Genomic DNA, 24586 nt, shown 5'->3' on the forward strand with positions numbered 1-24586 from the left:
CAAGTTTTACAAAAGTTAAGTTATCCTAAATTCCTCTTTCTTTTGTTTGTACATTAAATGGATGTTTAAATGATTGCGTTTTGCTTAACGTCAAGTAGTTTAACCAGTTATGTCAAATCTGGAACAAGCACTTCACATCGACCTTTAATATAAGAAAAAGTTAGGGTTTAGGCTACCTTCTTAAAATATTTTCAGAGGGTCCTGTCTGGTTCATAAGAATACACAATAAACAGGAGGGTATTAAGAGAGGCAGAGGAAGAAAAACTTGGAGCACATGTCCACCGGACCCTGAAGATGATCCGACAGGTAGGTAAAGGAGATAGATTGGATACTTTTCTTCATTGAGTGACACAAGAGCAATATAAGACTATATAAGACACTGGTTAGTTACTAATGTAACACTACTGTTTAAGTAGGGAGGGAGGCAGAAAGTAACAACATATAGGACATTTAGCCCGACCTCAGTCATTGGTAAGGTTTTAAAATCCATTATTATGGATGAGAGTGCAGAGTACTTGGAAGTACATGGTAAAATAGTCATGATTTGGAGATGCTGGTGTTGGACTGGGGTATACAAAAATTAAAAATCACACTACGCCAGGTTATAGTCCAACAGGTGAATTTAGACATACTAGCTTTCGGACCGCTGCTGATAAAGGAGCCTGATGAAGGAGCAGTGCTCCGAAAGCTAGTGCTTCCAAATAAACCTGTTCAACTATAACCTGGTGTTGTGCGATTTTTAACATGGTAAAATAGGGCAGAGTTAAGCACGACTTTGTCAAGGGGGAATCATGCCTGACAAATCTGTTAGAATTCTTTGATGAGGTAATGAGCAATGCAGACAAAGGACAGCCAATGGACATAAAGTATCTGAATTTCCAGAAGGACTTTCACAAGGTGTCACACAGGAGTTTGCTAAATAAGGTAAGAGACAATAGTGATGGGGGCAAGATACTGACATGGATAGAGGATTGGCTGACTGGCAGAAGACATTGAATAGGAATAAAGGGGTATTTTCCAAGATGGCAGCCAGTGACAAGTGGAGTTCCACAGGAGTCTATGTTGGGACCACAATTATGTACATTATACATAAACAATCTAGATGAAAGAAGCAAGGGAATTGTTGCTAAGTTGACAGATGACACAAAGATAGGTAGAGGGACAGGTGGTGTTGAGGAGGCATGGAGACTGCAGAAGGACTTGGACAGGTAAGGAGAATGGGCAAAGAAGTAGCAGATGGAATACAGTGGAGAAAAGTGTGAGTCATGCATGCTGATAGGAAGAATAGAGGCATGGACTATTTTCTAAAAGGAGAAAGGGCATCAGAAATCTTTTAGCACAAAGATACCTTGGGAGTCTTAGTTTAGGATTCTCCTAAGGTTAATATACAGGTGTAGTTGGCAGTTAGGAAGGCAAACATAATGTTAACATTCATTTCAAGAAGGCTAGAATATAACAGCAGCAATGCACTGCTAAGTTGGTGTAGGGCTCTGGTTAGACCAGATTTGGAACATTGTGAGTAGCTTTAGCCCTTGTATGTAAGGAACAATGTGCTGGCCTAGGAGGGGGCCCAGAAGAGTTTTCTAGAGCAGTATGTCAATAGTCCGACGAGGGAAGGGGCCATATTGGACCTGGTACTGGGGAATGAACCAGGCCAGGTGGTAGAGGTTGTGGTGGGGGATTTCTTTGGGAACAGTGACCACAATTTTGTAAGTTTTAGAATATTCGCAGACAAAAATGAGAGTGATCCTAAGGGAAGATTACTAAACTGGGCCAAGGCCAATTATATCAAAATTAGGCAGGAGCTGGGAAATGTGGATTGGATACAGCTGTTTGAAGGATAGTCCACATTTGAGATGTGGGAGGCTTTCAAAGATAGGTTAAGATATTGCAGGATATGCATGTCCCATTGAAGGCAAAGGATAGGAAAGGCAGGATTCGTGAACCGCAGATGACAGGAAATAATCGTCGACTAGCCAAAAGGAAAAGGGAAGGGTACATACGGTCCAGGAAGCTAAGAACAGAATGAGCCTTGGAGGAATAGCGGACGAGTTGGACGAGTCTTAAATGAGGAATCAAGTGGGCTAAAAGGGGTCATGAAATAGCTTTAGTGAGCAGAATTAAGGAGAATCCCAAAGCATTTTATTCTTATAGAAGAAGCAAGTGGGTAACTAGAGAAAGGATTGGTCCACTAAAGGGTAATGAAGGAAGGCTGTGTGACAAACCTGAGAGAATGGATGAGATTCTGAATGATTACTTTGCATCAGTGTTCACTGAGGAGAGGAACATGATGTTTGTTGAGATTAGAGATAGAAGTTTGATTAGTCTGGAGCACGTTGACATAAGTAATGAAGATGTGTTGAGTAGGGTAGAGATTATTAAGGTGGACAAATCCCCAGGACTGGATGGGATCTTTGCTGAGGGAGGCAAGAGAGGAAATAGCTGTGACTCTGACAGAAATCTTTGTGGCATCCTTAAACACAGGTGAGATGCCAGAGGACTGGAAGGTTGCTTATGTTGTCCCCCTGTACAAGAAGGGTAGTAAGGATATTCTGGGTAACTACAGACCAGTGAGCCTGATGTCAGTGGTGGGAAAGTTGCTGGAGAGGGTACTGATGGATAGGATCTAGTTATATTTAGAAAATAATGGGCTTATCAGTGATAGGCAACATGGTTTTGTGCGGGGGAGATTGTGCCTTATCAACTTAATAGAGTCCTTTGAGAAAGTGACCAAGCTGATAGATGAAGGAAGGAATATATAGGATTGATGTCATATACGTGGACTTTAGTAAGGTGTTTGATAAGGTTCCCCATGGTAAATTAATAGAGAAAGTGAAGTCACATGGTGTGTAGGGTGTTCTAGCTAGGCAGGTAAAAAACTGGTTGAGCAACAGGAGACAGAGTAGTAGTTGAAGGGAGTTTCTCGAAATGGAGAAAGGTGACCAGTGGTGTTCCACAGGGTCAGTGTTGGGGCCACTGTTGTTTGTAATACACATAAATGATCTGGAAGAGGGCACTGTTGGTATCATCAGCAAGTTTGCAGATGACACAAAGATTGGTGGTGTAGCAGAAAGCATAAGGGACTGTCAATGAATACAGCAGGATATAGATTGACTGGAGAGTTGGGCAGAAAAGTGGTAGACAGAGTTCAATCCAGACAAATGTGAGGTGATGAATTTAGGCAAGTCTAATACCAGAGCGAATTATACAATGAATGGAAGAGCCTTGGGAAAAGTTGATGAGCAGAGAGATCTGGGAGTGCAGGTCCATTGTACCCTGAAGGTTGCTGCACAGGTGGGTAGAGTGGTCAAGAAGGCATATGGTATGCTTGCCTTCATCGGATGGAGTATTGAGTATAAGAGTTGGCAGGTCATGTTAAAATTGTACAAGACTTTGGTTCAGCCGCATTTAGAATAGTGTGTACAGTTCGGGTTGCCACATTACCAAAAGAATGTGGACGCTTTGGAGAGGGTGCAGGGAAGGTTTACGAGGATGTTGCCTGGCATGGAAGGTGCTAGCTATGAACTCAGGTTCATTAGAAAAAAGGAGATTGAGGGGAGACCCGATTGAGGTTTACAAAATCACGAAGGGTATAGACAGGGTGGATAGAGATAAGCACTTTCCCAGGGTGAAGGATTCAATAATGAGAGGTCAGGCTTTCAAGATGAGACGTGGAAAGTTTAAGGGGCAAGTACTTTACACAGCGGGTGGTGGGTGACAGGGACGTGTTGCCAGCAGAGGTAGTAGAGGCAGGCACGGTAGATTCATTTGCGTCTCGACAGATGCATGAGTAGGTGGGGAGCAGAGGGATACAGATGCTTAGGAATTGGGCGACAGGTTTAGACAATAGACTTGGATCAGCTCAGGCTTGGAGGACTGAAGGGCCTATTCCTGGACTGTAAGTTATCTTTATTCTCTTTGTTCTATGATGTTTGCAAAAATGTTTCTAAGTATGAAGGGCTTGTGATATGAGGAGCCGCTGAGATCTGTACATTATGAAGTTTAGAAGAATGAGGAGGGATCTGATTGGAACTTACAGAATACAGAGAGGCCTGGATAGAGTAGACCTGGAGAAGATATTTCCATTAATACGAAAGACTAGGACCCACGGGCACAGCTTCTGAGTGAAGGGATGATGTTTTGTAGCAGAAATGAGGAGGAAATTCTTCAGCCAGAGGATGGTTCATCTGTCGAACTCATTGCAGCAGAGGGCTTTGGAGGCTAAGTCATTGAGTATATTTAAGACAGGGATGGATAGGTTCTTGATTGGTAAGGAGATCAGGGTTTGAGTAGCATATTGAATGATAGTGCAGAATCGATGGGCCAAATGGCCTAATTCTGCTCCTATTTGTTATGGTCTTAAGGTCACAGGAAGGACAGGGAGATGTCCTTCCACAAGAGTGTCTCCATTGCTTGAAAATTGCAGGCATGAAGAAAGATTGGATGGGCTCGAGTTGTTTTCCTTAGAGTAGAGGAGGCTGAGAGATGTCCTATTCAAGGTTCACAAAATAATGAAGGGCTTAAATAGAATGGACAGGGAAGACCCATTTCCCTTGCCAAGAGTAAATTACTTCCGTTCTTCATCTAGACCTCAGCGACTGCCAGGATATGTTTGGCAGCAGATATTAAGTCAGTGATAACAAACTTACCATGAAAAATATTAAATTTAAGGCACAATGGGAACCAATAATTAGCCACATAAGGGCCACAATTAGGCCAAGAGTTGGTGGATGAGTTTGACATTACACTGTTGCTCATGCAATATGTGCAGAAGTGACTCAAAGTGAGTAGGTGATGGAACCGTGACCCTGTCATTTCACCAAGCTTTATGTTACCCCTGCCAGCTTGCTCCCTTGGAGAGGGGTGGGTGTGGGATGCATGGACGTAGCCTAAAATTCCAGGGGGAGAATTGGAATAGGTTAGCAAATTTTAAATAATTGTGCACCACGAAGATCAGCGCTTGTGTCTCAAACATTCATAACTCAGTCAATATTAATGACTTGGGAAAAAAAGGACTGAATACAAAGGCAGATGGGAAAGCAAGTTGGGAGCAAATTGGGAGCTTCAGCATATGTAAGGAAGTCAGTTCAGCAAAATGGGTTGTGGTCACAATGGTGCCAAGGAAATGGATGGAAATAGGAGGTAAATTCAAATTCAATTAAAGAATTATGCAATTTAAATAAATTTGAAATTCATTTTCAAACCTAGCTAAACAAAATTTGAAAACTTTTTTTTAAAGTTGCAATATTTCTCTGAGGTAGAATTACATTGAGAAATTGTAGCATAATTGTAGACGTTGGAAAGAGATTTGTGTTAGCCACTCTCAGACAATGGTAGTAATGGGATTGCTATAATTGATCAATCATCTCCAGATTTGAGGAAATAAAATTGATGGCAATCCCTTTTCTGACTGTTATCCACTGCTCCCTTTTGGGACTGTAGATGTACAAACACATATACGTGGTGCTGAGGAGGTTGGGAGCAGACTGAACCATGGTATCGAAGGCTAGCAAGTTCAAAACTGAAAAAAAGGTATCGTCATGGAAGCTGTGCCACACCCAGGGTTCAGAAACAAGTGTATTTTCTGTCACCAGGGAAAGGTGGTTAAGAGAAGAGAATTGGGAATAATACCTGATGGGAACTGTTGAAGCTTGTTGAATTGGAAACAGAGTTGCTGCTTGCATAAATACCAGGAGATGGTGTGAAACTGGATCCTAAAGTCAAAAGAAACAGTACATTTAGAAATTTCATATGTCTCAAAATGAGCATCACTGCAAAAATTGCAGATGCAGATGACAAAAATAAACACAGCAGTACACCTGAAAGTATTTAGTTTTGAATATTGCTGGAAAGAGATAATGTTGAAGAAGCTTTTCATTTTGCACTCATTAGGACTAATGCAAAAATGCCAAAACTCAAACAATCACAACAATTTATATGACAGAAGAAAATCAGGTAGGCGAAAGTGAGGACTGGAGATTCTGGAGATTAGAGTCAAGACTGTGGTACTGGAAAAGCACAGCAGGTCAGGCAGCATCCAAGGAGCAGGAGAATTGATGTTTTGGGCAAAATCCCTTCATCAGGAATGAGGCTGGGAGCCTCAAGGGTGGAGAGATAAATGGGAGGGGGGTGGGCTGGGGCAAGATAGCTAAGAGTATGATAGGTAGATGGAGGTGGGGGTCAAGGTGATAGATCAGAGGGGAGGGTGGACTGGATAAGTAGGAAGGAAGGTAGGCAGGTCATGATGGTGGTGCAGAGTGCTGATTAGTTGGAAAGTTGACCTGAAGTCAATGCTGGAAATGGTATCAGCACACTGATTGTAGGGGCCTCACATTTTGGAGGGAATTTTGTGAATTTTAATCCACTCAGGATAGTTCACTAAGTGTTGTCTAATTGCAGAATCAGATTAAACTAGTTCTGGATGCAATTCTTGACTGCAATAATGTTTTTTGTTATGTCCAGTGACAGCAAAAAGTTAACATATGCCATTAAGCTGTTGTTCTGCTGAGTAAACAGATTACAAAAGGAATGTAAGACAAAACCAAACTGATACATGACAAAGATGATAAGACAATGGCCTGGTTTTATTAGAAGATCAATGGTGTGGGAATAAAGGATAAATCACGCAGCAATTTCCAGTATCTGTACCTGTGTAGAGGACCATAAGTCAAGAAGCTGCTTGCTCAGTTTCCCAGTTCCTCCACTGTGATATTGCTCTACTTAGCCCAACAGATACCCATAAGACATGCTACAAAACATTATGACTCGTCCATTCAAGTGACAAGCAATGATCCCTGTAAAATTACATTATTGAGAAAGCTAGCCTTTTCAGTGGGCATTACTCTTAAATGCTTTAAATGGCTCTTGACATGTGGTATTTAGTTCATAACAACCTTTAGGTTTGCTGTGCTTAACTGGAATATTTATGATAAATTGCCTCACTGACACAGAAAATTAAATTTTAAAAGTGTGGAAGCTCATTATATTTATTATTTTTGATTTTTCTATTCTCAAGAGATTTAATTACTGTTTCCAAATTTTCAGTTTGCAATTGATCTAAATTTTAGATATGAAACTGCAATAGCTGCTCTTTTGTCGTACACCTATTGAACAGTTTAGGTGTGCCAGAGAATAAACATTGCAGGAAAAAACCCATCAAATTGCATTAGACAGGAATCCAAAGTTTTCAAAATGGGAAATCTTGGGATTTCTGCTTTGGGAGTTTCCATTGTACTTCTGATGATACTAACAATATTTTAAAAAAGGAATACATTTATTTTCTTTCTTGTATTAACACTTTTACAACCAAAGTCTTTGTTTATCTCTGCATTCACAAGATTTCAAACTTAAATAGAACAAGATTTTGTAGAATAAATGTGACTGATTTATGATTTTTGTTCTTGTGATTGAGAAACTTGACAAGCTGATCAGAAAAAAAATTTTCAGAATGTCCTTGTAGTAGCTTTGCATTGTTGCTGTTCCTTTGTTTTTGGGGTCAGTTAGCTCAGTTGGCTGGATAGTTGGTGTGCAATGCAGATGGATGCCAACAGCGTTCGTTTAATTGTAGCACTGGCTGAGGTTATCATGCAATATTCTTGTTCTCAACTTCTCGCCTTGCCTGAGGTCTGGTAATCCTCAACTTAAACCTGTCATCTCTCTCTCTAATGAGAAAGTAACCCTATGGTCTGGTAGGACTATGGTGACTTTACTTCTACTTTGTTACATAAGTGGAATTTCCAGTAAAGTTACTGCAGGAACCTGAAGCTACTACAAGGACGTTCAAGCTCAAATGTGACCATGCTGAAAATTCACAATGACCAGTGAAATAGGCTTTTAGCTAGAAGTTCTACTGATCTGGTGACAACTGGAATTGATCACAGTATTGAATCAATAAGTACTTAGTTTTGAATATTGCTGAAAAGAGGTAATGTTGAAGAAGTTTTTCATTTTGCATTCATCAGGACTAATGCAAGAATGCCAAATTTCGAACAATCACAACAGTTTATATGACAGAAGAAAATGGCTGCTGACTAGTTGAAAAGTTGACCTGAAGTCAATACTGGAAATGGCATCACACATCTTGGAGGGAATTTTTGAAATTTTAGCCCAGTCACGATGGGTCACTAAGTGTTATCTAATTGCTGAATCAGATTTAAAAATAGATCTTTTAATTTGGGTTTTTGCTTATTCATTCATAGAATGAGGGCTTTGTTGTCTAGGACAGGACTTTTTGCCCAGAGTTAACTACATTGCTGTGGGTCTGGAGTTGCATGTAGGCCAGACCAGGTAAGGATAGCATTTTCCTTCCCTAAAGGGAACTAGTGAATCAGATGAAATTTTTCCCGACAATCAATGATAGATTTATGGCCATCAGTGGACTCTTAATTTCAACTTTTTTTTCTGAATTCAAATTCCACAATCTGCCATGTCCCCAGAACATCTCCGGAATAACAGTCCAGTGATAATACCATTAGCCTGCCACATCCCCCTTTTTTGGTTGTGTACAGTCTGTACTTTGAATATTATAAATAGCTTGAGGAAGATACTGTCTAATTCAATCAGGCAATCACTGGGATGTGCAGCCTATGTGGTTGGCATTAAGATGGCACTGAAATCTATACATGACATTGCTCACTTGTGTGGTAGATAGAACATCCTATTGGATTGATGGCAGTAATGTATTAATAGATGATGTCCCTTGCATTGCCATTACATAGCAGCAACATGACACACTTAAACTATTCTTCACATTTTTTCAAATGTTTTATCCATTTAATTTGAGGTAGACCAGAACTTCTCATATCCAAACATGGTGGTCCTATTTGGGAGTTTAAGCAATATGCAATGAACAATGATCTGATCAGGAAAGCCAACATCTTAGGGAAGAGCTTCAATGCACTCTACACTGAAAGATGGGTGAGTTCAGGTTGAATGCTTAGTTTACATCCTTCCTGATTTAAACTCCATCAAAATCAATTGAACATAAAATTGGGTGGCTGACCCAAACCTTGTCATTGTCATTGCTAAGTGAGGCATGCATTCAATCTATAATTTGCTTTATTATGCTCTTGAAATTTCAGAGCACATATAAATATTGTAAATGTTAAAACTTTGGATATAGCACAAAACTATACTTTACTGAGCAAACATTAATGACATTCATTTCCAAATTTGTTAATAAAAAGACAAAAGAATTATTTAAAATAGTTTGAAGAACAGAACTTAAGCACTCCTAAAAAAATGACACATTTTATCAACTTTTTGTTTTGCTCTCATCAGGACATTTTGTAAGAATACAAATTCAAGGGCAAACAACACTTAGACTGCATATAAAGAAAATGCTAATGGATTGGCAACTGCAACTCTGATTGGGAGAGGTGTTGCCTTGGCAAATACAACAATTAATGCTGAATGCCGATGAAATTAGTTGTTTCATATTACTACTACAACATAGTAGTAACACAACTGGTGTTTATCATTTCCAGAATGTTGCCTTCAAGCCAAAAAATGTTCTATCACACAAATTAGTAACGTGGGCTGTGAATTTCAATGCTGTTGTGATGCTAGCTATGCAGGCCATGCGTCCTAAAGACTGGTGGATTGTATCAACAAGCAAGGTATTGCCCATATCCAACTAGTTCACACTTGTAAAACTTGCAACACTGGCTACAACATTAGATGTTATACTGCAATTGGACTGAATAATGTAGCTGAACGTGTGAGGAATTATGCTGACAGCAAATTTAGAATTGTCAATCCATCTCACATGCAGGTGTTGGAAGCTAGATATATTCATACACGGGCCCTTTTTGTTGTAGACAGAAATAAACTGTATATGCAGTATGCCTGTTTTAACTCAACAGAATAGGTGACAACCACTGCTGGCCAATTTCTCAATCAGAAATGCCCTGACCAAACAGAGTCTACCTACCTAGTTAAACAAAGATTGGCAGTTAACCGTCAATCATCACTTCACTGGTGTATTCTCCACAGTAATTCTTGTCCATTTGCCCAACCAATCAACACACTACTCTTCTGCAGTATAAATACTGGTTTCCTCTTGAGTGTGTTTTCTTGTAAAATGTTCCGATGTGTGCAAGATCAAAAACTTCGACAAGAGTGAGTCTTTTTCAGCAAAACTGAAGGAATTGATTTTGTTGGCTCTCTCTCCATCCTGGAACTGTCCCCAAACCGTGTTATACTGGCTGAGTTTTAACATGACCTACACACAGCCCTAACCTCCTGGGGATCTGTAGGTGAGAGACACAAGTTCTGCTGGGTGAAGGAATAAAATGTTTGTCATAACCTTTTAAATTTGTTCAGTTCTCTGGAACCTACAACAATCCTTCCTGGTACCTCACTACCTGGGAGCACAATAAAGGAAGCAAAAGGTCCGGGTAACCTGTTATTTTCTTGACCTCTGCAGCCAAGGACTCTCTGGGCCAATGCTCAGGTAAATCAGCTTCATTGTAGTTTGAGGGAATATCCCAGAATTTTAAAATGATTTCTAATTGTAACATTTAGATTGAGGTATTTCAAAGTAATCAGGCTGGTGGAATAGCTTTGTAAATGTAAGATGATTTCAAATCTTTGCACAACTGTTTTAAAAGCTTGAAATACTGGTTAAAAATTAATGGTTTGCCATCTAGAATAAGACCAGGATCAGAAAAATCAAAACTGAATTAGTTGGTAGGGTGACGGAAAGGAGAGAAGGACACAGCACCAACCTTGCATCTGATAGGAATATGCTGTCTGGCCTGGTTGGGGAGCAGCAAATCCTGGACTGTAGCTGAGGCATCCTGTCTGCAATGCAGATTGTGCTTGTGGAAGTCCACCTTCTGTCTTAATTCCTGATAAGAGTGCACACAAACTGGTTTAAATTTGAAATTTTCTAACATTGCTTCTTGAAATGAAGCTTAAATCTCTTTGGTTTACATTGAGGCAACTGTCTAAACAAAATAACTACCGTACTAATAATTAATCGAGTACAATTTCAGAGAGGTGCCTTACCATAAGCGGGCAATCCATAGTGCTGGCCTGTCTGAGAATACGCAGCATAGACTGCAGGCTGCTGCATTCCTGAATACTGGGTTTGTCCAGCATAAGCTGTCATTGATTGTACTGCTGGTGTGGAAAGAATGTGTGGGTATGGCCTGTGGAGAACAGAAAGCTATGTCAAGCTGTACATTACAAAGAGAGAAAAGGCAAGCTTATATCCACATTACAGAGCTAAACAGTGACATTGAGCCTTTATTCCCCCCTCTGGAAAATTTCTATGGGATTACTTCGTGATGTCAAGTTATTTAGGGAAAAGCATCAATGTCAATCTTACAATTCCAGCAAATCAAAGGGAGACAAGCTTTAGTGGGAGAGGGGTCTACCAGGTCAAAGTGGTGCTGTTGAGATCAAAGTGCAGGCTTTGGGTTTTGCTGAGAAGAATGAGGCAAGGTATGGTCTTGTCTTTTCTTCTAATCCAATTGCTACTTGGTGGGTAGTAATAGCAGGTAGAGCAGTGGTCTGCTCCTCCTGTGAGACGTGTGATCAGGTGGAAATGAAAGGCCCCTGACTAGTATGTTGCATGAATTGGTTGGAGTGGTAGTAAGGGACATACACAAGGCTGAAAGTTTTATCAATAAGAGTTTCAACAAAGGTTCAGCCAGAAAGATAGGTGACCATCAGGAGGGACAGGCAGGTCGTATTGGAGTCTCCTATGGCTATTCCCCTCTTCATACAGGTATAACATTGTGGATGTTGTTGGAGTTGGTGGGGGGTGGGGGGGGGGGGGGGTGAATGGATTGCCACTCAGGGGAAAGCAATAGCAACAGCCAGATCAGTGGTACCACAATAACCTGTGGGAGATAGAGGAATCGATATGACAGGCAAATCATGGTAAGAGGGTTATTGTAGTGGATGATTTTAACTTGCCCAATATTGATTGGGACCTCCTTCATGTCAGGGGCTTAGACAGGAGAGGATTTGTTAGTTGCATGTAGGTGGGTTTTTGAAACAACATGTCAATTGTTCAACTAGGAAAGGGGTCACACTAGACCTTGTACTTGGAAATAAGACTGGCCAGGTTATTACAGTTTCAGTGGGGGTGCATTTTGGGAACAGTGATAATGATTCGATAAGTTTCAAGATAGTTATTGAAAAGGATAAGATTGACCCTTGTGTGAAAGCACTAAATTGTGTGTGTGTGTGTGTGGGGGGGGGGAAGGCTAATTGCAACAGTATTTAGCAGGAACTGGAGAAATTAGATTGGGGTGGCTGTTTTAGGGAAATTCATATCTGATGTGGGAGTTTTTTAAAGGCTGAACGATCAGAGTTCAGGACCAGCATGTTCCTGAAAGGATGAAAGATAAGGATAACAAGATTCAGGAACCCTGGATAACAAGAGATATTGAAACTTTCATTGAAAAGGAAAAGGAAACATTTGTAAGGTTTAGGAAACTGAAATCAGACAAGGCCCTTAAGGAATATAAAGGAAGAAGGAAAGAAATTAGACAAGGAATTAGGAGGGCTAAAAGTGACCACAAAATTTCTTGGCAAGTAGGATTAAGGAGAAACCCAAGGAATTTTATACATATATTAGGAGAAAGAGGGTAGTGAGAGAAAAGGTAGGTCAACTCAAGAACAAAGGAGGGAATTTATGCATGCAATCAAAGGAATTGGATGGGATCTATAATGAGTACTTCGCTTTGGTACTTCTGAGGAGAAAAACATGGATGATGATAAGGTTAGGGAGGGGATATTGATATTCTGGGGCATGTTGACAGTAAGGAGAAAGTGTTGGTGTTTTGATAAACATTAAGGGGGGTAAGTCCCCAGGACCTATCCCACGATACTAACGGGGCGCAGGAGTGCTGTGTTAGAGACCTTTGTATTCTTTTTAGCCACAGGTAAGTGATGAATAGTTTATGCTAATCCTTTATTTAAGAGGGTAGACAGGGAAAATCTTGGAAATTTTAACTCAATAAGCCTTACATCAATGGTAGGGAATTTATTGGAAAAGTTTCTAAGGGACCAGATTTAATCACATTTGGGAAAATAAATGGACATTGTAGGGATAGTCAGTATGCATTCTGTGGGGAAGGTCTTCTCTCACAAATTTGATCAAGATTTTTGAGGAAGTGGTGGGTAATGTATTGGAGAGGATTCTGAAAGACAGGATTCATGATTACTTGGAAAACCATAGTTTGATTAGAGATAGTCAGCATGGCTTTGTGAGGGGCAGGTCATGCCTCACAATCCTTATTGAATTTTTTGGGGATATGTTGATGAAGGTAGAGCAGTGGTTGTGGTGTTTAGAAAGGCATTTGATAAGGTTCCCATGGTAGGCTCATTCAGAATGTAAGGGGGCATGGGATACAGGGAAACCTGTCTGTCTGGATACAGAATTGGCTGGCCCATAGAAGACAGAGGGTGGTCGTAGATGGAAAGCATTCAGCCTGGAGCTCGGTGACCAGTGGTGTTCCGCAAGGATCGCTTCTGGGACCTCTGTTCTTTGTGAGTTTTACAAATGACTTGGATGAAGATGTGGAAGGGTGAGTAGGTAAATTTGTTGGTGACACAAAGGTTGGATAGTGTGGAGGGCTGTTGTAGGTTGCAACTGGACATTGACAAGATGTAGAACTGGGCTGATAAGTGGCAGATGGAGTTCGACCTAGAATAGTGTGAAGTCATTCATTTTGGAAGGTCAAATTTGAATGCAGAATACAAGATTAAAGGCAAGATTCTTGGCAGTATGGAAGAACAGAGGGATCTTGTGGTCCATGTCCACAGATCCCTCAACATTGTTACCCAAGATGATAGGGTTGTCGAGAAGGCAGATGGTGTGTTGGCTTTCATTAGCAGGGGGATTGAGTTTAAGAGCCACTAAGTTATGCTGCAGCTCTATAGAGCCCTGGATAGACCACATTTGGAATATTGTGTTCAGTTCTAGTCGCCTCATTATAGGAGAGATGTGGAAGCTTCAGAGGCGGTGCAGAGAAGATTTACCAGGATGTTGCCTGGACTGGAGAGCATATCAATGAAAGAAAGGTTGAGGGAACTAGGGCTTTTCTCATTGGAGCGAAGAAGGATGAGAAATGACTGATAGAGGTGTACAAGATGTTGAGAGACATAGATAGAGTAGATAACCAGATACTTTCCTACAGAGTAGAAATGGCTGTCACTAGTGGTCATAATTTTAAGGTGATTGGAGGAAGGTATAGGGGAGATGTCAGAGGTAAGTTCTTTATGCAGAGAGAGGTGGGTGCGTGGAACGCACTGTCTGCAGTCATGGTAGAGGCAGATACATCCGGGACATTTAGGCGACTCTTGGATAGGCACATGGAAAATAGTAAAACACAGGGTATGTAGGTTAGTCTGATCTTGGAGTATGATAAAAGGCCGGCACAACATCAAGGGCTGAAGGGCCTGCATGTGCTGTAATGTTCTATGTTCTAAGTGACAAAGATAATTGATGAGGGTAAGGCAGTCTACATTGACTTTACTAAAGCCCTTGACAAAGTCCCTCATGGTAGACTCGTCCGGAAGATTTAAATCTAGATTAAATGGGATCCATGGGGAGTTGGTGAGTTGGATACAAAATTGGTTAGTTTGCAGATTGGTGGAGTTGTAGATACTGAGGAAGGTTGTCAAAGGATACAGCAGCATATAGATCAGTTAGAAAGTTGCACAAAGAAATATCAGATAGACTTTAATCCGGACAAGTGTGAGGCAATGCATTTGGGATGTCAAATGTAAGAAGAAAATAAACTGTAAATGGCAGGACCCTTAAGATCATTGATAGACAGAGGAATCTTTGGGTACAAGTCCATAGGTCCCTGAAAGTGTCAATGCAAGTAGATAAGGTGGTAAAAAAGGCTGACAGTGTGCTTGCCTTCATAGGTTGAGGCATTGGATATAAAGATTAGCATGTCATGTTACAGCTCTATAAAACTTTATGTTAGGCCACATTTAGAGCATCATGTGTGGTTCTGGTCAACATACCATTGGAAGGTTTTGGAGAGAGTGCAAACAAAAATACTGCCTTGATTGAAGTGTATTAGGTCTAAGAAGAGATGGGACAAACTTGGATTGTTTTCACTGGAGGGTTGGAGGCTGAGGGGTGACTTGATAGAAATGCATAAAAATATGAGTAGCAGGATAGGGTGGAAAGTCAAAACCTTTTCTCCAAGAGTGGAAACATAAAACACTAGGGGGCATAGATTTAAGGTGAGAGGGGAAAACTTCAAGCACATTAGACAAACAAATAACAATAAGAAGCGGGACTGAATGTGTTATATCTGAATGCACTCAGTATGAGGAATAAGGTAAATGAGCTTATGGCGCAGATCAAAATTGGTAGGTATGATGAGGTAGGCATCACACAGACATGGCTGCAAGGGGATCAGGACTGGGAGCTGAAAATTCAAGGATATATACCCTATTGAAAAGATAGGCGGGTGGGCAGAGAGGGTGGGGTTGCCTTATTAGTAAAAAATTAAATCAAGAACAAGAAACAAAGTAGGGCCAGACGGTGTAGAATCTGTGCGGGTAAAATTGAGCAACCGCAAAATGTGAATAAACCACCGCTGCAGTCATGTACAGGCCTCCAAATAGTAGCCAGGAGCAAGAGCACAAAATACACCAGGAGATAGAAAAGATGTGCAGGAAAGGCAAAGTTACAGTGATTATGAGGGATTTCAATATGCAGGTGGAGTGGGAAAATCAGGTTGGAAGTGGATTGCAACTAAAGGAATTTGTGGAATGCCTATGTGATGGCTTTTTGGAGCAGCTTGTGATGGAGCCCACTAGGGAACAGGCAATATTGGATTTAGTGTTGTGTAATGAGGCAGACTTGATAAGGGAACTTAAGGTGAAGGAACTCTTAAGAGCATGGTACAGGGACAATGAGGCAACCATGGCTGACTAGGAAAGTCAGGGATAGCATAAAAGCAAAAGAGAAAGCATTTAATGTGGTGAAGGACAGCAGAAAGCCGGAGGATTGGGATGCTTACAAAGACCACAGAGGGCAACAAAAAAAGTAAATAAGGAGGGAGAAGATTAAATAAGAGGGTCAGCTAGCCAACAATGTAAAAGGAAGACTGTAAAAGTTTCTTTAGGTACATAAAGGGCAAAAAGAGAGGCAGAAGTAGACACTGGGCCGCAGGAAAATGATGCTGAAGAGGTAGTAGTGGGAAACAAAGAAAAGGCTTAGGAGTTGAATAATTACTTTGTGTCAGTCTTCAGGGTGAAAGACACGACTAATATCTCAAAAATTCAAGAGAATGAGGGGGCAGAGCTGAGTATGGTGGCCATCACCAAAGAGAAGGTGCTAGAAAAACTGAATGGCCAGAAGGTGGATAAATCAGATGGACTACATTCCAGAGTTCTAAGGGAGATAGCTGAAGCGATAGTGGAGGCGTTAGTGGTGATCTTTCAGGAATCACTAGAATCAGGGAGGGTCCCAGAGGACTGGAAAATCATTTATGTGACACCCCTTTTTAAAAAGGGAGTAAGGTAAAAAATGGAAAATTACAGACTGATTAGCCTAACCTCGGTTGTGGGTAAGATTGTGAAATCCGTTGCGAAGGATGAGATTTCTGAGTACTTGGAAGTGTATGGGAATATAAGGCAAAGTCAGCATGGTTTAATCAAGGGGAGATCATGCCTGACCAATCTGCTAGCATTCTTTGAGGAAGGAATGGGCAGATTAGACCAAGGAGAGCCAATGGATGTGGTGTACCTGGATTTCAAGAGGCCTTTGACAAGATGCTGCACAGGAGGCTACTGAGTAAAATAAGGGCCCATGGTGCCATCAGTAAGGTGGCTACCTGGAAAAATTAGAGTAGGGATAAAATGGCCCTTCTCAGAATGGCAGTTGGTGACAAGTGGTGTTCCATAAGGTTCAGAGTTGGGACCTCACTGGTGAAGGAACTGAGGGCATTCTGGCTATATACGCAGATGATACAAAGATAGGTAGAGGGACAAGTAGCACTGAGGAGGCAGGGAGGCTGCAGAAGGATTTGGACAGGTTAGGAGAGTGGGCAAAGAAGTGGCAGATGGAGTACAAAGTGGGAAAGTGCGAGGTCATGTACATTGGTAGGAAGGATAGAGGTAAGGGCTATTTTCTAAATGGGGAGAAAATTCAGAAATCTGAAGTGTAAAGACTTAGAGCTCTAGGAGAAAGTGAGGACTGCAGATGCTGGAGATCAGAGCTGAAAATGTGTTGCTGGAAAAGCGCAGCAGGTCAGGCAGCATCCAAGGAGCAGGAGAATCGACGTTTCGGGCATGAGCCTTTCTTCAGGAATGAGGAAAGTGTGCCAAGCAGGCTAAGATAAAAGGTAGGGAGGATGGACTTGGGGAAGGGGCATTGGAAATGCGATAGGTGGAAGGAGGTTAAGGTGAGGGTGATAGTTGGGGCTGAGACAAGGTGGGGGGAGGGGAAATGAGGAAACTGGTGAAATCTGAGTTCATCAGATTTCATTAGAGCTCATTAGAGCTCTAGTCCAGGATTCTCTCAAGGTAAACTTACAGGTCGAATAAGTAGTTAGGAAGGCAAATGCAATGATGGCATTTATTTTGAGAGGACGTGAATATAAGAGAAGTAATGTACTTCTGAAGCTCTATAAAGCTCTGGTCAGACTACATTTGGAGTATAATGTGCAGTTTTAGGGCCCATATCTCAGAAAGGATGTACTGGCCCTGGAGCGTGTTCAGAGGAGGTTCACGAGAACGGTCCCAGGAATTAAAAGCTTAACAAATGAGCAACATTTGAGGACTCTGGGTTTATAATGGATGGAGTTTGGAAGGATGAGGGGGGAATCTAACTGAAACATACAGAATACTGAATGACCTAGACAGAGTGGATGTTAGAAGATGTTTCCATTGGGAGGAGAGAATAGGACCCGAGAGCACAGGCTTTGAGTAAAGGGAAGACCTTTTAGAATGGAGTTAAGGAGAAACTTCTTCAGCCATAGAGCAGTGAACCCATGGAATTCATTGCCACAGAAGGTTATGGAGGTCAGGTCATTGAGTATATTTTGAGGATCAAGGGGATCAAGGATTATGGGGAGAATACATGAGATGGGGTTGAGAAACTTATCAGCCATGATTGAATGGACTGAATGGCTTAATTTCTCCTAAGTCTTGTGGTCTTATGGGAAAAGTTCAAAGAAGATGCGTGAGGCATGTTTTTATTACACAGAGGGTGATGGGTGCCTGCAATGTGCTGCCAGAGGAGACAATAGAAGCAGTTATATTAGCAATGTTTAAGTGGCATTTAACCAGACACATGAACATGAGAGGTACAGACCATGAGCAGGTAGATGGCATTAGTTTAAGAATGGCATCATGGTCTGTATGTACGTAGTGGGCCGAAGGGCCCGTTCTATGTTCTCAAAATATAACATTGCTTTATGTGACACCATTATCAGAAATAGCATAGAAGATGTGGTTTTCTTGAGAAATTGTAATAATAGAATCCAGGCAGAGACATAATTCTGTTTGCATATAAATCCATGTATGAATAAAGATGAAGAAAACATTCCATTTGAACGACAAACTGTTTTTTGTACTTACTTGGAAGGATAGAGCTGTGGTGAGTATTGGTGTATTCCTCTTGGACTATAGCCACTACTTGTTATTACTACAGGAAAAAGAAAAGACATGTGAAACATTAAATGACAAGCAGAACAAATGCATTTTGATTTTGTGGCACAAACTCAAGTAAAGCAGGTGTGAGATGACAAAATAAACTTTAACAGTTAGGCATCTGCAGAATTAAGTGCATGATGCATGAAAAATAAAATTTAACATGGTTAAAGGAATTGCAACAAACACAGATTAAAACGTCAGCAAAAATGTCGGTAGGAATATAAAAATACTAGATTTTATGTTGTACTGATTGCATGCATTAGTCCTGCCATATTGTTGCAGCTGGAATTCAGAAGATACAAATGGAATATGGGTTTGAAGGCCTAAATATTGACCTGCAAGAGTCTAGGTTCAAAAATTTTAAGTTAGTTCTCATACTGTATGTTATTACCTGTGAAAATTCAACTTCTGAGAGGTGCAGTCATAAACTTTCAAGCAATGAACAGCTCAGTTTCAACTCTGGTGTGGGGATAGCTGAGGCTGGCAACAAACTCACAAATCATGTCACCCTACTCCTATGCCCCTACCACAGTGTAAAGCCAAGGAGACTTTAAAAGTGGGATCTCAATGAACTAATCCAACACTGACTTGCACCCTAAACCTGATGGGAATCATTATGTGCTTGAAAGGCAGTTTTGGGATTCTGGTGGCAGGACGTTGCTGCCAGGAACATTCTCAGGGTCAGGGGCCAGGGATGGGAGTTGGGGGAGGGGAAGGTCCAGATGTATTTGTGATTAGAGAGGAGGAAGGTCCAGGGTAGAGAGGTTCAGAGCTTGCTCATGTACCACAGAGGACTACTGTTGCTTCACCCCTCCATGCAAGGAAACTATGTGGGATTGGTTGTTATCATCGTGCCTGTTACATGTATATAAAATATAAATATATATTATATATACATATAAATGAGCTCACTCAATGCTGAATGTTAACCTCACAACTCCATCAATTCACCATATTACGTTTTCCATCTGTGTGTAATATTTTGATTGTGGATTCTGATAAATTTTGTTTGGTTACTTAGATTTTCAATGCTTAGATGCAAACTTAATTTACAAAAATAAAACCATATGTGTTTCAAGGTTAAGTTCCCCCCTTTGAATAATTTGGGGATTGCATAACTGAAAGAAAATGACCCCAAAAAAGTTTAAGATATCTCTGATCAATTAAATAATAGTGAACCAGGTCAGTAATGTTCCTAGCTGGATAGATTGAAGAAACTGTGGTATTCATAATACTATTCAGTAATAACAAATGACTGCTAAAGTAGATCCATATGAGCCCAGCTGTAAATGTCTCCATTTGTTCTTTTTCCAATTTAGATAAGGTAAGAACTCACAGGAATGGAATGAACTATTCTAATGTGGGATTTTCTTTTCACTCTTTCTATTTTCTTTTGTACATATAGAAATAAAAACATGACGATAAGGTTGAATCAAAGTCGCCTTTTATTTCCAGCTCTGCTTCTGACTGAACAGGAAGCGCTTGCCATTTTCTTGCTCAAGATTCATGACAGAAATTGCAAATATTTCATTCCACCCAGATGAAACAAGGAAATATAAACTTCAAATGTTTCATTTCCTTTGGAGGAATAAGGGAATTTAATTGATTGAATCTAATTGAACCATAAAATTAAAAGTTGATGACAAATAGAAACATCAGTATTGCTCTCAAAGGGGATATATCTATATCCTGCTACATTTGAAAAATATAATCTTGTCTTGACCAGCTTGTTTCCAAACAAAATCAAAATATCATGGTAGAGTTTCTGCTAGGTTGTGATGCTATTGCAAGCGTATTTCACCTGAAATAGGCTAAAACAATGAAAAAGGTCATGTTGGAAGGCAGCCCTGCTCTCAGAAAATTTTAACACCATTCTGTACAAAACAGCATTCAATAGCATTTATTTGCAATGCTCTGTGTTCCAAAGAGTTCAATTTGAGTTTCATGCTATTCAATTATCACTGAAAGTGTCGTAATGATCTACAGAAATCAATGACATTGAAATGAAATCACACAATGCTCATTCAGTGGAAATCAGTGGAAGTCAACGGACAAGGGATTAAGTTGATGCACAAGTTTTCTCAACTAGAAGTGATCAAGAAAATGAAAAGCTCAAGGATTAAAGGCAGAGGCTTGAGTCCCAGCTGCAAAGTGTGGGATTGTTTCACATAGACAAATCACTATAGTGATCATGATAGCATTATTACTATTAGTTATACCCTGCTATCAGAAGATATTATTAAACTGAAGGGGGTCAGAAAAGATTAACTAGGGCTGCAGGATTTGAGTTATAAAGGTAGGCTGGGACTTCTTCTTTATGGGAGCATAGAAATTGAGGAGTGACCTTATTCAGATTTATAAAATCATGAAAGGCAGATATAAGGTGAATAGCAAGAATCTTTTCCTTAGGGTGGGGAGATTCAAAACTCGGGGCCATATTTTTAAGATGAAAGGAGAAAGAATTAAAAAGGACATGAGGGCAACTCTTTTACACAGAGAGTGGTTTGTATGTGGAATGAACTGCCAGAGGAAGTAGTGGACGCAGATACAATTAAAACATATAAAAGACATTTGAATAAGTAAATAACAAGGAAAGGTTTGGAGGAATGTGGGCCAATGTAGGCAAGTGAGACTTGTTTAGTTTGGGAGCATGGTTGGCATGGACTTGTTGGACTGAAGGGTCTATTTCCATGCTGCATGACTTTATGAAAATTACTAAATTAGTTATTATAACACAACAGAGTTTTTAAATTGGTCATTTATCCTTGGAGAAGTGCTGAGCCAAAGTGGAAGCTATTTTGGTTCAGCTGATATGGGAGCCATGATGGTGGATAATGTGGAAAGGAGACAATGGTGATTGTGGCTTTTGGGAAGTCCACGGGCTGAGAGGTCAAGGTTGGGTGTTCGCAGAGGAAGATACAGCAGATACAAGCCTAGGAGAGTGGAAAAGGCAGCATCCTGAGATGGGAGGGTGGGGCAAAAGGGAGTTTGTGAGAGAGATTTCAAAGATGGTGCAGTAGGGGTGCAGGGAAGATGCTGAGGCGGAGTGTGCATTTTTTGATGAAGTAACAAAGAAGATTGATGAAGGCAGAGCAGTAGATGTGATCTATATGGACTTCAGTAAGACGTTCAGCAAGATTCCCCATGGGAGACTGATTAGCAAGGTTAGGTCTCATGGAATACAGGGAGAACTAGCCATTTGGATACACATCTGGCTCAAAAGTAGAAGACAGAGGGTGGTGGTGGAGGGTTGTTCTTCAGACTGGAGGCCTGTTACCAGTGGAATGCCATAAGGATCGGTGCTGAGCCCTCTACGTTTTGTCATTTACATAAATGATTTGGGTGTGAGCATAAGAGGTACAGTTAGTAAGTTTGCAGATGACACCAAAATTGGAGGTGTAGTGGACAGTGAAGAAGGTTACCTCAGATTACAACAGGATCTTGACCAGATGGGCCAATGAGCTGAGAAGTGGCAGATTGAGTTTAATTCAGATAAATGTGAGGTGCTGCATTTTGGGAAAACAAATCTTAGCAGGACCTATACACTTAATGGTAAGGTCCTAGGGAGTGTTGCTGAACAAAGAGACCTTGGAGTGCAGGTTCATAACTCCTTGAAAGTGGAGTTGCAGGTAGACAGGATAGTGAAGAAGGCGTTTGGTATGCTTTTCTTTATTGGTCAGAGTATTGAGTACAGGAGTTGGGAGGTCATGTTGCGGCTGTACGGGACATTGGTTAGGCCACTGTTGGAATATTGCGTGCAATTCCGGTCTCCTTCCTATCAGAAAAATGTTGTGAAACTTGAAAGGGTTCAGAAAAGATTTACAAGGATGTTGCCAGGGTTGGAGGATCTGAGCTACAGGGAGAGGCTGAACAGGCTGGGGCTGTTTTCCCTGGAGCGTCGGAAGCTTGAGGGGTGACCTTATACAGGTTTACAAAATTATGAGGGGCATGGATAGGATAAATAGGCAAAGTCTTTTCCCTGGGGTGGGGGAGTCCAGAACTAGAGGGCATATGTTTAGGGTGACAGGGGAAAGATATAAAAGAGACCTAAGGGGCAACTTTTTCTCGCAGAGGGTGGTACGTGTATGGAATGAGCTGCCAGTGGAAGTGGTGGAGTCTGGTACAACTGCAACATTTAAGAGGCATTTGTATGGGTATATGAATAGGAAGGGTTTGGAGGGATATGGGCTGGGTGCTGGCAGGTGGGACTAGATTGGGTTGGGATGTCTGGTCGGCATGGACGGGTTGTTTCCATCTCTATGACTCTAATTGGGGGTTGGAAGAAAGAGCTATGGGAGAATTGAGAGATGGGCGCAGGTGCAGGCTGTAGTCTCAAGACAGGGCATGAAAAAAGGGGATTGCAGTCCCAAGGCAGGAGAGTGGGTTTTGTCTTGCAATTGCAGGGGGCAAGCACAGAGTTGTTGAGCACACATCAGGATTGTGGGAAACAGTGGAAACAGGTACACAGGTCTGAGCAGCTGGGATTTCTGGTGGGCCCGAAGAGGCTGTCCTAAGAATTGGGAAAGAGGGTTTGGTGGCAAACAGGAATGATGGGCTGAACTGCAACACAATGGTTCTGTGAAACACATTGGGTGGTAGTGGTTTTCTTAAAAAATATTTATTTACAAGATTTTTTTTCAGCTTTTCTTATCTTGCTTCTTTAGGTGTAAACCTTGCTAGATGTCTGGCTTTCTTCAGCATGAGCACTGCCTGGATGGTGGGCGGGACTACACTCTTCACTTCTGTTAGCAGGCAGCTGAGTTCACCGCTGTTGTGAGAGATGAGTGGCAGGAGCAGTGGTGCCTTCGTTGCTATCCTGGGTCACATTTCATGGCCAGTTCCAAGATGTCAGGAGCTCAAGAACACTGTCCATGTAAATGGAGGGTATTATGAAATAACTTTCAGCTTGCTAACCCAGCAATAAGTGTAGGAATGGCAGTGGAGTGCCCAGTCAGAGTGATGTGTGGGTTGGAGGAGAACTAGCAGGTGTTGACCTATATATCCAGGTGGTCCATCTAGGTGGTAGTGGTCACGGGTTGGAACATACTATCAAAGATGCCTGGCAAGTTGCTGAGTTGCTTGTTTTCATTTCTCATGATATACCTTTTAACTTTCCCAACACTCCCACATTTACATTGTTATGTTGTTGATTCATTTATCACCTTCCCCATCCCCACTCCTTTGGAGGACAGTCATTTGTTTTAAACACAGAGTTGGTCACCCAGAGGTTACCTTGGGGGAGCGCGTATGGAGGTGCTGCAGAGGGAGGGGTTAGCCTGCCAGAAAAATGGATGGGACAAGCGAAACTCATGGGAAAAAGTTTGAAAATAAATGGTAAGTGTTTTTTTCGGCGATACTGAATGAGTTAATGAGCAGTTGTGGAAAACTATGCCGCAGCTGTTTTCGAATGTTTTCTGTCTACCCAGAAACTATGTCTGGAGTATATACAAAGGTCTCTTAGTTGACTGCAGGGTTCTGAATTGGGGGTCCAAATCACTTTGTCAGGGCTGATTCCCAGCTGATAAGCAGAGTTGATGACATTTTTATTGTCTCCACAACTCTTCCAGACTCTTGCCTGCATTTGAAAACTGCAGGTGTGAAACGTACATGTGTTTCATCAGTCAATTATAATGACAGAGGTCCATCTCGCCCAGCTGGCTGTGCTGCTCCTTCAGTACTGGTGATCACTCATGATTGCTGTGGAACAGTTTTCAGCATTCCTGAATGCTTCCACAAAAGCATGCTAACGTTTTAACATGTTTGAACGCTTCATTACTCCTGAAGGTTGATGCTAATTCAGGGTTATCTTCTGTGAACAGGATTGTTTCAAATTACTGCAGAGTACTGATATCCACCGCTGTTTCTAGCATTTTAGGACATGATCAAAAGCTCAAAGTTTTTTTTAGTCGAGATACCCATGAAGCAGATAATGGGTTCCAGATCA

At 41.2% G+C, this 24586-nt stretch overlaps 1 protein-coding gene across 14 annotated transcripts in view; it reads right to left on the reverse strand.

The window, feature by feature from the left end:
* The window catches only part of eya4 (EYA transcriptional coactivator and phosphatase 4), a 545404-nt gene that overhangs the window by 112430 nt on the left and 408388 nt on the right, over positions 1–24586 (reverse strand). For all 14 annotated transcript variants that reach the window (XM_060849772.1, XM_060849764.1, XM_060849776.1 and 11 more), the window contains 4 exons: positions 18568–18634; positions 11011–11153; positions 10728–10850; positions 5632–5714 (listed from right to left, as the gene is read on the reverse strand). In XM_060849772.1, coding sequence (XP_060705755.1) covers positions 5632–5714; positions 10728–10850; positions 11011–11153; positions 18568–18634 — 416 coding nt within the window. The remainder of the gene's footprint in view (positions 1–5631; positions 5715–10727; positions 10851–11010; positions 11154–18567; positions 18635–24586) is intronic.

The sequence above is a fragment of the Hemiscyllium ocellatum genome, chromosome 3 (genome assembly GCF_020745735.1).
Source record: "Hemiscyllium ocellatum isolate sHemOce1 chromosome 3, sHemOce1.pat.X.cur, whole genome shotgun sequence".
NCBI lineage: Eukaryota > Metazoa > Chordata > Chondrichthyes > Orectolobiformes > Hemiscylliidae > Hemiscyllium > Hemiscyllium ocellatum.